Consider the following 15,103-nt stretch of genomic DNA (forward strand, 5'->3'; position numbering starts at 1 on the left):
TTGTTTAAATGTACAAGGCTATATTTTATTCAGTTAGGTACAGTATTCTACATGTCTCCAGTTTTTATGGAATTTGTTAATCCTGTGTTTCAATTCTTTGATGTCATTTAAAAAATTTTGTGCCTGCTTGATTTTTCAGTTTTGACAGAGGTGCTTTAAAGTCCTAGTTTTGGAGGCATGTCCACTGCTTGCAATTCTGAAAGGTTTCTTGGCCACACCACGTGGCTTGCAGGATCTTAGTTCCCCGACCAGGGCTCGAACCTGGGCCCTCTGCAGTGGAAGTGCAGAGTCCTAACCACTGGACCGCCAGGGAATTCCCTGCAAGAGGGTGTTTGCGAGGAGCTTTTGCGTCCTTCTGTTTCCACATGCTCTGTCCCTGCCAAGGGCATCCGGGGTGTGCGTGATCAGGACCCAAGAACCCAGTTCCTCCTAGGGTGGTACCTGTGGTTATTTCACCTGATAGCCAGTGGGGGCAGCAGAGAGCTACTACTCAACCAAGAAAACTGACCAATCATGAGCCAGGAGTCCACTGGTGGGTGGGGCAGAGTGTGGGAAGGGGAAGGGGCGAAGGGTGGAGGACAAGGCTCACAGATCCGCCCAAGGCAGATGAGGGCCAGGGGCTCGCTGACTTTCCCACTGCAAGCTCGTACCTTGTAAAGCATGAAGGATGTGGTCTTAACAAAGGGAAACGAAGTCTACAAGTGACTTTAAAGTTAATAACTCCTGCCTTGCTTACTGTTTTTTAAAAATAATTATAATAATAATTATTCTTATTTTAAGGAAGGGGCGTCTGTGCTCTGAAATCACAGTTACATCACTTTCCACCTTTCAACTATAGTCTCTCTTTAAAAGTTTTATTCTACATGGGGCAGCCACTGTAATCCACTGATGGGGAAATGGAAATTTCTGGCTTCTCACGTGGATGGCTAGAATAGCAACCTCCCTTGGTCCGATTTGATCCACGGTCGGCAGTCAGCTCATTTGTGTGTATCTGTCTCCCCTGGTTTCAGCGGAAGAGGTTCGAGTTGAGTTAGAGTTGCCTTTAGGAAAAAATGTGTTTCTCCTGAATTGGGTTGGACGGTCAGAGGCTTTCCAAGCACGGGTCTCACTCCTTCCACTCTGTCCTCACTGGCCCCCACCCCACCCAGAGCCTTTGGGGCCTGCATGGCAGTGACTGTTAGCAGTCTGGGTGGTCACCTGGAATGACCTAGAACCCCAGGATGGAAGCCCAGAGAATGCAAGGGGACCTCAATCCAGGGTAACTTGAGCCCCGAGCTGCCACTTCAGTTTTGCTTTGGCTCTATCAGGGAGCCTGGTGTGCTGTAAATAGATTAGGGAGTCTTTTATTGAAAAAGACCTGGAAATGGTTTCCTGCCTGTGTGTGGTGTGGTCATCTGGGGTGATTTTTCCTGCTGCCGATGAGGTCACTCAGCCAGAGCCCCGGGGGCTCTCTGCAGATGTCCGCCTGGCCTGCCCCAGGCTCACAGTGGCTTTGTATTTTGGGCTGACCAGAGCTGGCTAAGACCAGGAGGTGGGCTGGGCGGAACCCTTCAGGCATCTGCATTGTCCCTGATGGAGTCCTGGCGGAGGTTGGATAGAGAGATGAGATACAGGAGAAGGGATTCCCGCCTCTGGAGGCCTGTGAATGACCCAGGCCGGCGAGTACAGGGCAAGGGGCCTTCCTTTGGGCCCCAGCATCTAGAGCGTGGTTCGGACTGCAGGCAGCATCTCCCTGTGATTTCAGAGCCTTCTCCCGCAGTCCGCTGGGAAGGCTGCATGGAGGAAGAGGCGTTTTAGTTGGAACTTGGCAAACGAACATGATCCTGACATGCAGGGATGGTGGGGGCAGGAGGTGGTAGGGTGTGTAAACAATCAGAGCAAAGACATGTTCCGAGACCAGCAAGTGAGTTACCTGGGCTGGAGTGAGGTCAGTGGGAGTCAGTCTGGACAGACAGACAAGGTTGCTGTGCTGGAGCCTCGCTGGCCGAGAGGTGGGCGTGGGGATGACAAAGCTTGGACTTTGTTGTTCTCTGTGCTGTGTTGGAAAGGAGGCTGCAAGGGATTCTCCAGGTGAGCGCTGATCCTGAGTGGGGAGACGCGTTAGGGGTGAGGTGGGGAGGAGGAGAAGAAGGTGATGGAGGGGGCACCTCCAGGCCCCGGGAACTGATTGCATGTGGGTGGTGGGACCCGGGAAGAGCTGGTGAAGCCGTGGAGGTTGGTCCCCGGAGCCCCAGGGGGCTGGGTTGGAGGGGAGAGCCTGAGCTGGGCGCTGTGGATGTGGAGACAACAGTGTGGCCTCCAGGTGGGGCCGATCCAGCGGGCGGAAGAGAGGCCTCTTTAGGAAGGAGATGGAGGCTGCAGGCCGCGTCTGGTCTCTGCTGGAGCCCACCTCACTTTGTAGGAAGGCTGTTTTCTCATCTGAATTCCGCGCCCCCCGCCATTTCTACATCCAGCCTCTCTAGTCTGTTTGCTTTAGTTAACTCTGATAAGGCACTTACTGTGTGCCCCTGTCATCCTAAGCACCTTACATGTAATAACCCATTTCATGCTATTACAGCCCTATTTAGGTACCATTTTTATCCCCATTGTACAGTTGAGAAAAACAAAACACAGGGTTAGGTGGCTTCCAAAGGTCACTCAGCTCATGAGTGGCCAGGCCTAGGATGCTTTCCATTGCCCTCGGCCTCAGAGCAGTCTGGTGGTCCTCATGTAGATTCTCCAAGTCTTGGTGCTCTCACCACCAGCCCGAGTGTCCCTCCTCCTCCAGGGAGGCTGCCCTCTGGTCACCCTTCCTAGAAGACCCCTCTGCTCTCTTGTTCCTGGTCACATCCTCCCTGCTGCTTGCCTTGCTCACCCTCCTTTTTCTCTCCCTTAAGACATGAAGGGACCGTATTACCACCTGACTCCTAGAGCCATAAGATCCTAAAACCCAAACAGTAGATCTTAAGGTTTTGAGACCACCAATAAAAGCTGGAGGGCAAGAGTATTGGGGCCTGAAGGACCAGTCAGCCCAACCCTTTCATTTTAGATGAAGAATCGGAGGACCAGAGAAGTAGCGTGACTTGCCCAGGGCTGCACAGCAGATAAGAGTCGGAACTGAGGGGAAACCCCAGTTCTCTCGAATCTTAATTCACAGAAGCCATTGAAAGATTGTGTTAGGTTTTGCTTTAAATATTTGAGACAATTGAATTTTCAGTAAGAGAATTTTGGACTAAATAATGTCATATCCATATATGGGACTAACTTTAAAAATAACTTGATACTAAAAGCTTATAAATGGGCATTTGGCATGAACACAACGGCTGCCTTGGGTGGATGCCATTATTGATCTCATTTTACAGAGGTGGAAACCGAGGCACAAAGGGGACAATTAGCTTGGTCAAGGTTAAACTGGTGGTGAGATGCAGAGTTGGGATTCAAACCCAGTCATCTGGCTCTAGACTCCCTGCTGTTAATAGATCCTAACCCCTGTGCTATCCGGCCCTTTTAATGGTTTTGGAAAGATACCCACAGAAGTCCATAGGTGAAAAGAATGTACAGTACGATTTTGTTTTGTTCCAAAGATGTACATATGCCTAGAAAACAAATCAACACACAGGTACCCAAAGGTTTAGTGATGACCTCCGAGTTGTGGGATTATGGATGATACTTTTTCTTCTTTGTACTTTTTTCTACATCATCACGCTGTAAATAGTGAGAAAGTATTATTTTTATCACTAGATAATTTTATGAGAAGTCTGCTCACAGCAGTGAAATGGGTAAAGTAGCGTTCAGGGAATGATCACATAGCTGCAATATTAGCTTTATTTCTGACTGGGTATTGGAAGAGAGAGAAGTGTTCAGTCAGACACAGCAGCTGTAATTCACACGAGACGTGGAGTTGTAGAACCAGGAAGGAAGTCACCCCCCATCACCTAGGTCTCTGTACAGACCCCCGGCCGGGGCTCCTTCCTCTGGGCTTTGGGGTTTCAGATGACAGTGTGCATTTGGGGAGTGATGCCCGGTTGACAGCTGGGGTCCCAGGACAAGGGACCAAAGCGGAGATGCATGAGTTGGCAGCCTCGGAGGAGGAGAGGGGCCATGGGGACTGTTTCACAGGATCCCAGCCAGAAGGCCACCTCCTTCTGGTCCCAGCTGCGTGGAGAAGGGTCCCCAGCAAAGAGAAGCTTTGTCGTCATGGGAAGGCAGGAGAGGAGATGGATATGGGAGCAGAAGGCGGACTCCGGCTTCCCGGGTTTAGGGAGGGAGGTGACCCAGTTCTGCTCTGTGACACTCGGAGCTTCTGCCCTAGCAAATTCTCAGCGCGATTGTGTTTTTTTCTTTCTTTGACCAGAGACCACCTGGGAGCGTCCCAGCAGTTCTCCTGGGATTCCAGCCAGCCCTGGCCCTCACAGAAGCTCTCTGCCTCTGACAGGTACCGTCCACGCACTACTTCGGGGCACCTTGGGGGTCGGCTGGGATCCACACACACCTTCAAGGGGGAGGCCACAGCTCTGGACCCTGGGTCTGAAACCTGGCTGCGGATCGTATGAGCCAGACCTGGGGAGGGGTCTAGAGGGCTTGGAGGCCCCGTAGCCTGTTGCCCCGTGGGATGGCAGCACCCTGGTAGTGCCAGCAGCAGCTCTGGTCCCTCTCACTCGCTCTCAGGTGCTCAGGGAGGTGGAGGTGTGGCTGGGTGAGGTGAAGCATCAGAGCTCTTAGCTGTCTGCCAGCGTAGGGACCCAAACCGGGGGCAGACTTGGTCCACCTGGTTCCCGAAGGCCTCAAGGAATAGGAGTTAAGGAGGCAGATGTTTACAGGGCAGCTTTCAAACAGAATGTCTGGAAAGCAAATGGATTCCTTGCAAGGATATGAGTTCTCCATCAGCATAGGTAATGACGCAGAGGTGGTCAAGGTAGACATTCCTATAATAGGTGGCGGGTTTGTTACTCTTAGGATACATCTCCTTCTGGGATCCCAGGAGGTGGGTTGCAGGACACACACCAGTGGGGGGAACACCTTCTGCCTTCTTGTGGATTAGACCTTGCATTAAATGTCACCTCCTCTGAGAAGCCTTCCTTGATGGCTCAGTTTACCGTCCTCTCCCATCACTCTGGATCCCCGCTTCCTGCTGTTTCACTGTCCTCAGAGTACCCCTCCCTGTTGGTTGTCACTCCCCCACCCCAGACTGTGAGCTCCCTGAGGTGGGGACTCTGTCTCTCCTTTTCTTTCGTGGGCTCCTCCGTCTCCAAATGGAGCCTGGCCTCAGCTCTGAGTGAATTCACAAATGTGGTGTGTAAACCTGGAATTTGAACATCAGTGGCATTGACAGTGTGGGACAGAGTGGGGGGGCACGGGCTGGGGGAGAAGGGGTGGGCAAAAGCAGCAGTGACATCCTCTGCTCACGTGGGGGGGAGGAGATGAGAGCCCCGTGCCCTTCTTGGAACACAAATAATTTACCGAACGCATCACAGGAAACCAAAGGAAGAGCTGACAGTCATAAGAGGACTCTTAAACCCTGGATTGGGAAGGGAGCCGTGCCCAGTGGGAGTGGGTCAGGCCCCACCTTTCCCAGTGGGGTGCCTTTCAGTCTCCTCCACCACTGAGAAATCAAAGTGGGATCCAAGCACGTTATTTAGGGCTGTGAAGATTGCCAGCCACAGAACTCAGAACCCAAGTGGTGGCAGAACAGACCTGGAGGATCCAGAGGTCTGGGAGAGGGGACTGGGGGGATGCTTCCCACGGAAAGTTCTTCTAGACTTTTACAATGTTTTCATTTAGATTTGTGTGTGTGTATCTGCATGTATACACACACACACACACATATTTTTTTCGTTAAAATTTTTAAAAAGGAACCCCCTGTGGGGCAGGGAAATGGGACCTTTCCTCCTGGTTTCCTAGGGATGCAGCCAGTGCTACATTCTCAGACCAAGTCCTCAGAAATGGGGCCGTGCGGCCTTCCTAGCTGTCATATGACAATAGGCATTTCCTGGCACGCTGCCTTGTCTTTTGTTGCTGTTCTTGTGATTTTTTTTTTTAACAATAGAAATGCTAGTGTGAATAATGTGAGGTGTGGCCCTCTATCCTGGCTGGCTCCAGGCCACCCAGACGCTAGAAAGAAAACCCAGCTGTCTTTTCCGGCCAGAGGGGTCCACGGAGCAGGACAGGGCCATGACACAGGCAGGGGGAGGCTGGGTCGTGTGAGATGACAGGTGACAATGGCCCAGCCTGCCACCCTGCACAGCCTGCTACACTGGGCTGCTGGGGCTGGTTAGGGAAGTTGCCCTCTGGGTCAGCGGGGTCACCTCTCCAAAGCCTGCTGTCACTGTCACTGGCCCCAGCAACATCCTGTTGGTGGGTCCATCCCCCAGAAGGAGGACTGAAAGAAGCTGGCTCAGGTCACCAGCCCGGAGGCCCTGGCGTGACAAATTCCTGCCTTCACATCTAGCACAAGAGCCACGATAACCCAGCACTGCGCTGGGTGCCGGGGCTCTGAGGGGCTGAGAAAGGTGAGAGATGGTGGAGAGGGTCAGATCCGGGGATGAGAATTGCCAAGGTGGCCAAGGCATTAGACAGACTTAGGTGGACCCCAAGGGGCCTAGGGCACCTGCTTCCCACGTCCCTGGTATCCCAAGTCTGTCCATTTCTCTGCGAGAAAGGGCTTTGTAGTCAAAGACAGTTGGAAATCCTGTCTACTCTCTTCCCCTTTGGAGAGCACACATCAGCTCAGAGGAGGCCTGAACTGAAGACCCCATTTAACTTGGCGCTTCTGTCCTTGTGTGTCTTTGTCTGCATCACACGTACACACTTGTTAAGCCTCCCTGGCTCTAGTGCAGTGGTTGTCAACTCGGGGGTGATTTCGCCTTCAGGGGACATTCGTGGCTGTCACCAGTGTGGGGAAGAACTCCAGGCATCTAGTGGGTAGAGTCCAGGGATGCTGTCAAACGTCCTACAATGCACGGGACGGCACAGCCCCACAGTAAAGGGCTGTCCAGCCCTGCTCGTCAGCAGTGCTGGGGTTAGAAGCTCCGTTCTAGAAGGACTCAGAACCTCGGCTCAGCACTGTTCTCTGTCGGTTGATGGACGACAACCCATGACAGTGAGAAGCAACCGCAAAACATGCAGGACCCCAGCTCACTGACTCTCAGACCCACGTTTTGTTTCCCAGTTTTCATATCTTGGAAATCAATGGTGTGTCCTAGTCTAATTGGAAGCATCTTTTTTTTTTTTTCTTTCTCAGCAGTACTTAAAATAAGGGTGACTGTAATAGTCAGTGACATCTTAGGTTTGTGAAGTTGCAGCTCCTTAGACAGGGGCCTCGGGCACACCCCTTCTCCTTGCCAGGCCTCACTTTGCCCATTTATAAATGGGAGGAAGGCCATGGCTGAGGTCCTGTCCTGCCCTCCGTGGTTATGATTTGTGGTCCTCTCTACCCTGGGGCATGAACCCACGTGTCAACTCTCCATCCACCCTCTGGGATGGAAGCGAAGAGAACACCTGTGAGGGTATAGCAGGATCCGAGGTATTTTGACATCATCTCTTCTGGTTTTGGAACTGAACCTTCTGTCTGAAGAACAGAAGAGGGCTTCCCTGGTGGCACAGTGGTTGAGAGTCCGCCTGCCGATGCAGGGGACATGGGTTCGTGCCCCGGTCCGGGAGGATCCCACATGCCGCGGAGCGGCTGGTCACGTGAGCCATGGCCGCTGAGCCTGCGCGTCCGGAGCCCCTGCTCCGCAACGGGAGAGACTGCGACAGTGAGAGGCCTGCGTACCGCAAAAAAAAAAAAAAAGAACAGAAGAATCACTGTGTTGGTATTTCTCTCTACAGGAGAGCACTAGGATTTTTCCAGCCATTCTTTCCTTCAGTTTTATAAGCAGCTTTCAGGATATTGAATTTTATTGTGGGGAGAGAAATAGACTTGATGAAAACATGAGGTAGCTTCAAAAACTGACTGTCCCCGTCCTTGGGCTCCCGGGGCTGTGGGCACCTTGCCTGGAGACCACTCAGGGCCCTGGATCTCAGCCTCTTTTGTTCTGCTACTGCTTCTGCAAAGCAACAGTGGTGGAGTTGCAAACCTTTTCATTCAAAAAATATGCCAGACATGGTTCTCGGTACTGGGGATACAGCCACAGACAAGCCAGTCCTTGTGTGGTCCCTGCTCCCGGGAACCTACATTCTAGTGGCAGAGTTGGACAAACAAGCAGACATGGAATATGTCAGATGTTCGTTGCATGGGCAGCAGGACAGAGTGTGTGACTGGGGCATGAGGGGTGGCCTCAGTGAGGAAGTGATGTTTCGGTCAAGCTTTAAAGACAAGGAGAAGGGCTTCCCTGGTGGCGCAGTGGTTGAGAGTCCGCTTGCCGCTGCAGGGGACACGGGTTCGTGCCCCGGTCTGGGAAGATCCCACGTGCCGTGGAGCAGCTAGGCCCGTGAGCCATGGCCGCTGAGCCTGCGCGTCCGGAGCCTGTGCTCCGCAACGGGAGAGGCCACAGCAGTGAGAGGCCCGCATACCGCAAAATAAAATAAAATAAAATAAAATAAAGACAAGGAGAAGACGGTATGTGTGTATGGTGGTGGTGGAGTGTTCTAGGCCAAGAAACAGCTAGTACAAAGGCCCTGGGGCAGGAGTGACCTTGGCATGTTTGAGAACAGAAAGCAGACCAGTGTGACTGGGGGGTGGGGGACAAGAGGGAGCGTGATAGGCGATGAGGGGAGGGGGAGTCAGCAGGGACCAGAGGAAGGTGTTGGGATTTCATTCTGAGCGTGATGGTTGGGATGGGGGTGAGGGTGAAATGCAGTGGAAGTGTCTTGTCTTCCTGGGAAGCTGCCTTCTTGAAGCAGTTGGTTAGCAGTGGTGGGGTTGGGTGTTCCCTGCAAGGAGGTGGTGGGGGGGGTAAGGACGATATGGAAGGAAAACTTGACCACATTTATTGACCACAAGCATCCCATATGGTCGTTTCTAAAGATCATGGAAAAACAGGTCAAAAAGAACGTGGGCGGGAACCACAAATGAACCCAGCCAAGCCAAGCTTAAGCAGGTCCCCTTTGAGGAGGCCGAGGGGTGGAGGGTTTACCCATGGGGCTCAGGGTTACTTTTGAGTCGAGCTTCTGGAGAGAGTTGGAAGGGCCACCCATGAACAGGACCAGTTCGTTCTCCTCAGTGCAGGTTTGTCAGATGCCTGAAGCACAGCCAGCCAGGTTACCAGCTGGGGAGAGAGATCTGGAAACACACCCAGTGCCCCCACAAATGGGATTCCACTCTCTGAATGTTGGGGTCAGCACTGGGCCCAGGACTTTCCCTACGTGGCTTCCTCTCAGATCACAGTGGGAGCTGTGTTTGTTCAGTAACTTTATTGGAGCCATTTAATGCCAGCTTTCTGGGGGAGGTCTACGTAAGTCAACTTGAAACCCAGACAGAATACCGAAGGCTCTATTCAGCACGTGTTAAAAACCTTCTTTGGGCCAGTTTAACATACACTGTAACGGTAATGATTTATATGGAGAGAAATAGTAACAGGCATATGGAAAGAAAATATGAGTGAAAAATGAGGTTCTGGGATTTTCATGTTATGCGTTACTGGGTAACACCAGATGACACCATAGACCAGTTCTGTCCCCTAGAACTTTCTGCGCTAACAGAAATGTTCTACATCTGCACCATCCGGTATGGTAGCCACTGGCCAGCGGATGTGTCTACTCTGCCTGAGGAATGAATTTTTAATTTTATTTAACTAAGTACTTTTCAAATTTTGGAATAATTTTAGGTTTACAAAACAATTGTGAAGACAGTACAGAGAGAGTTCTTATATTCCCTTTACTCAGTTTCAGCTAACGTTAACGTTTTACATAACCGTGGTCCAGTTGTCAAAACTAAGAAATCATTGTGGTACAGTGTTATTAACTAAACTAGATTTCATTCGATTGCATAAATTTTTCCAGTATTATCCTCCTTCTGTTCTAGGATCCCATCCTGGGTACCACCCTGCATTTAGATTCTATTTCAATTTCACTTGTTAGAATTTGAATAGCCACTTGTGACTAACAGCTGCCCCATCAGACCGGGCTGGGCAGGTGTAGAGAGTAAGTTCCTTTCCGAGCTTCTGGGCCTGGACGTGTGTTAAGTTTGCATTTGTGTTTCCCTTTGGGATGGAGGAAATCTATCTCAATGTATTGAGTTCCCCGGGGAGTGGGGATGTCGGGGAAACCTGGGTTCCGAGGCTGGCTTTGCCTGGCCTGGGGCCTGACTCCGCTGAGGGCTCATGCTTGGAGAAACAGCCTGCCTCCAGGGAAGCCAGATCACAGGGGAGTGAGTTCTTCTTTTGGTCAGGGAGGGCCTGCCTTTGAATCTGGACTCTGTGCAGACAGACAGCTGTGCTTCCCCTGAGCAGAGCTCCCCAGGAAAGGGGCTCCAGAACCCAGGGCCCTCACCCACATACTTTCTTCTCCAGATCAGGAAGCCCTGGCTACTCCCACATAGGAGCAAACAGGCACTCTCATCTACTGCAGAATTAGCAAGTTACCAGGCCCAGAGTGGCTGCCATGGCCCTCAACTAGGAATCACTGTTGACCCCAGGGAAGGCCATAGGGGGCCGCCTTTTCCTTTAGGGACATGTGCCTGTTGGCTGAGGCCCCTGGGGCCCTTACAAAGGCCTGTTTAACCTTTGACGCCCTGGAGAATAGATGCAGGTTTCCAACTCTTCACAGCCACGCACACGTGTATTGTGAGTTCTCTTTGGGGGAATACAGTTTACATCTTAGACAACCAGGGAGGCAGCAGGGATTGGGTAGCCAGACAGACATTTCAAGACCAGAAGGATTTCCAGACCAGAAGGCTATAAATGTAAAACCACTCCCCTAAGCAGACCCCGGCAGATGCAGCGCACACCTGGGAGGGTGAATACGACAAAGAGCATCCTTCCAAGGCCCTACAGGGCGTGGTGAGGCAGTGAGGCAAAGATGGTGCCTATTGTGCCTTCAGAGGTGCTGAGTACAGGTCTGGCTCCGGTGTTTGCCTTGGTAGCCTGACTTCAAAACGTGCTTTCCAACGACCCCAGCTGTGTTTCCCAAAGTGGGTTCCACGGTACCCACTGCTTTTCCCACCCCCGTCCGGGTTCTTTGTCCATGTAAGTGTGGACTGCCACACTGCTGCCTTGATTGAGATTCACAGAGCATGTCAGCATATTTTAAAAGGCCTACCGTAAAGAAACCAAGTTAAATCTGAGCAACAGGAGGCATTTGTCCCACACTCTTTGGGCCGTCAGACTCTGCCCTTTGCTGTCACCGCAGAACACTTGTAAGGAACGTCCTGCAGAATTGGTGGTTGCATCACATGCCTGGGGAGGGGCTCCGTTCCGCCAGGCTTAAATGTCATAGCAGGGAGGGAAGAAGGATTTCCAGAACAAGGGCCCTGGAGCTCCCAGGTTTCTTCGAGTTGAGGAAGGAAGTTACTCGTCTATTCCAGAGAGAAGGGAGATGAGGCTGGACCCACAGGAGGCAGAAGGAAGGTGTCCAGAGCTGATTTTCTTGTTTGGAAGAAGAAAGTCTTGTCTTTGGAGTTTTTTAGAGAACAGAACCTAGACAGTGGGGCTTGGAGGGATGGACTGTCTTACAGGGCGGATTGGAGCTGGGCGATGGGGCCAGAGCTGTAGGGAGGGTGAAGTCTGGGCAGCGAACGATGCTCTCTGTTAGTCTTCTTATTTTCCGTTTTTTATCCCCTCCGCCCACCCCCGCCCCCGCCCCCAGCAAATGACTTCTCCTTTCTACCAAATATCCGGCCCCTTCTCTCATTATGTATCTCCCAAGCCCTCTCTTTGTCTGTTTAACTGCCCATAAAGAGGAATGAAATGTGTGCGTGCGTGTTTTTATACTTGAATTTGAAGTTACTGAAGTTACGAGATAGAGCTTTCTGTTCCCTTTTCTTATCTTAAAAACAGCTGAATTTGGGATTTTACATTTTTTTCTTGTATCCCCAACTGAATTATGGTCCTTATGGTTATGAGTGATCCTTGACCATATTTTATTTTATTTTTTCCCCTGGGAGGCTGGAGGCCTCTAAGGCACCCACCTCTGGCCTTGTTCATTTTGGGTCTCACCCTCCGTAAGCTGAGGGCCCAGTGGTGTGGGAGTGCCCATCAGGACCGTCGTGGGTGAGCTGTAACTGTTCAGATCCCCACGGAGGACTTTTCCAAAGGTGCCGGAACTGTTGAAGTAAAGTGCAGGGAGACAGGGTGTCAGGGGAGAGCTGCTGTATGGGGAGAAATGGTTGAATGGAAAATTAGTTTTTCTTTCCCAGTAATTGTTTTGACATGAGCGGTAATTAGCCAACAGCTGACAGACCAGAACTGAAGTGAGAACAAGAGGATGGATTAGGGGCAAATGCCACTGCGTTAGATGGTTCCCAGCAGCCGTTAGCATGGGGGCCGCCAGGCTGGGAGAGGCTGCAAATAGGAGAAGGGTGTGTTGAGGGTGCACTTTTGAGGTGCTGTGGAAGGAGAAGACAGGGGTCGAAGGGCAGCCTCTGCCCTCAAGAAGATGGGGACCACCTTGGGTTAGAGGGACCCAGCACCATCAAAGGTAGTGACTGGTTCTAAACTAAGGCCTGTTCAGGTAAGAACTTCGTATTCCATTTTCGTAATCAACTGAACTGTGGTTGCATTTTTTGGGTTGTCGATAGATTTTAGGATCAGGGCGATGCTGGCTTTGTGTAATAAACTGGGAAACTCACCAGGTGTTTCTGTACTGTGCAGTCTGGGCCTATGTATTTCTTTTAAGAGTTTGAACCACTTTGCCTGTAAAACCATCTGGGCCTGGTGCCTTTTGGAGGGGAGGTCATTTTTCAAAGGTTTTACTCATTTTGGTGTTTCTGGTTATCCTTTGAAACCATTTTGATCATTTGAATCTTATGGAAAGTTTTGTATTTATTAGCATAGAATTATAAATAATATGCTCTTGCATTAAAAAAAAAACTCAAGTCTGTTTGCCGTGCGTATGTTTGCTCTCTAATTCCTAATTCTAAGCATTTGTGTTTTCTCTCACTCTCAAATTAGGATGATCTGCCTTTTTTAATCACTGTTAGTTTCCACTCCCCCTCACCACTGACCTGCCCTGAACCAGCCAGGGTTGCAAATGTTATCCTGTCTCCTAACTCATCAATTTCTCTTGCCATATTTATATCCTTTTCTCTCATGTTTTCCTTTGATTTATTTTATTGGGTTAAAAAATTTTTTTTCTAATTTCTGAAGTTGAATGTTTAGTCTGTTTATTTTTATTCTCTTGGCTTTGGTAATGAAATAATTAAGGCTATGGATTTTCCTCCAAATATAATTCAGGCCCTATCCCATTTGTTTTGATAGGTTTTTCCTCATTATTTTCAAAATATTATGTAATTATAGTTTTAAATTCCTCTTTGACCTGAGATTATTTAAGAGGGTGTTTTCTTAAATTTTCAAGTGTTTGGGAGTCGGGGGGGATGAGGACCTTGTATATTTTGTTCTTTCATTATTAGTATCTACTTTTATTGCTTTCTGGTCAACGGATGTGCCTTGTGTTATTTATGCCTTTTGCAATTTATCAATACTTTATTTGTGGCTTAAATAGGCCCAACATTTTTTTTTTATGTTGCCTGGATTCTTGGTAAAAGATATTATCTCTGTTTATAAGGTATGATGTTTGATCCATCTAGTTCAATCAGCCTTTTAAATTAAATTATTAAGATATTCCACATCCTGACTTTTGTCCACGAATCAGTCCTAGACTGAAAGCAGTATATTAAGATTTCCTACTGTTGTCTTTAGGTTCTCCAGCATTTGTGTTTTATCTATTTCAGCGCTATGCTCCTTGATAAGGAAAATTTCTCCAATGTTTTGCCTGCCTTGTGGGTTGTATTTATCAGCAGTCTAGTGCCCTTCCTGGCATGGCCTGCGCTGACCTGAGTAGATTCTCCTCGGCAGCCACAGCTTCTCTGATGCCCTTGGAATCCTGGCCCTCCCTCCTCAGCCCCCTTTTAGCTAGAGGATTCCTGCATAGAATCAGCAGTTGAGCAGCCTCTTGAGGGCCCTGGGTGTAGACCAGGAGCGTGGCTGGCCACGTGGGGTTAATTTGTTGTTTCTCCTTGGGTCCCTAAGCCACTGCCCTGGGGGCCAGCTCTGTGGCCAGTGTTTTGTTGTCCTGGTGTGTCTGTGCCCACCCTTCTTCCGGAGTGTCCGGCCAACGGGCAGATCGGGAGAAACCCAGCTACCCACAAGAATCTGCTGAGTGCGCCTCTGTTCACAGGTGGCCCTGGATTTTTCGCTGCAGTTGGGGGAGAATGGGGGGCACTCCCCAGCATGAAAAAGGTTCTCCATGGGGTGGCCTTCATACCCCATTGCTTGCCCCCAGCCCTTGCTCTGTGAATGGGTAGCTGATAGTAATTTCGGCCTCTCCACCTCCTCCCTCCCTGCAGGGTGGTGTCAGCAGGAACCACCAAGAGCTGGACGTGGGTCTGTGCATCTTTCTCCAGGCCGACCTGCAGTTGTCTGTGTTGTAGCAAATCCTCCAAGCCTGGGGCATGAGGAAGGCATGCTTTCCTGGTGTCCAGAGATCAATGCAGGCTTGGGGTTCAAGGCCAGGAGATTTAGGAGCAGAAGCAGTGGCCTTCCCTCTCTCCATCCTTCCCCTCTCTGTTCATGAAGTACTGTATAACTTTACAGATCTCTTTTGCAGTTATTGTCTTGTTGGATTTTCATCCCAACAAAGTAGAGAGAGACTAGGTAGAACTGTCCCCATTTTACAGATACAGAAGCTGAGGCTCACGTAACTATATCCGTGAGAGGGCAGCGCCACCTCTGGGAACTGAGGATGCATGGGCTGCGGTGTGTACGTGTGATGTCAGGACCAGGCAGCAGCGTCGGGGGCTTCAAATCAGCCCCGATGGGAGCCTTGAGGCCATAGAAATTGGCAAATGCTACAGACCAGAGCTTCCCATCCCCCCCTTGAAGGGCAGGTGTATCAGCTCATGTTGGGAGCATGAGTGAGTGTCATAGGGATAGAGTTTTAGAGCCTTGAATTTTTTTTTTTTTTAGACTTTAGGAAAACTGGGACTGAAGAAGGATGTCATATGATCCCCTGGCTATTAAATGGCAAAACC

At 50.4% G+C, this 15,103-nt stretch overlaps 1 protein-coding gene across 1 annotated transcript in view; it reads left to right on the top strand.

The window, feature by feature from the left end:
* The window catches only part of GAS7 (growth arrest specific 7), a gene marked incomplete at both ends in the record, with an annotated part of 198,446 nt that overhangs the window by 140,851 nt on the left and 42,492 nt on the right, over positions 1-15,103 (top strand). The window contains one exon of the mRNA XM_079726254.1: positions 4,334-4,414. Within this exon, the coding sequence (XP_079582380.1) occupies positions 4,334-4,414 (81 nt within the window). The remainder of the gene's footprint in view (positions 1-4,333; positions 4,415-15,103) is intronic.

This window comes from Hyperoodon ampullatus (genome assembly GCF_949752795.1).
Source record: "Hyperoodon ampullatus genome assembly, chromosome: 19".
Taxonomy (NCBI): domain Eukaryota; kingdom Metazoa; phylum Chordata; class Mammalia; order Artiodactyla; family Ziphiidae; genus Hyperoodon; species Hyperoodon ampullatus.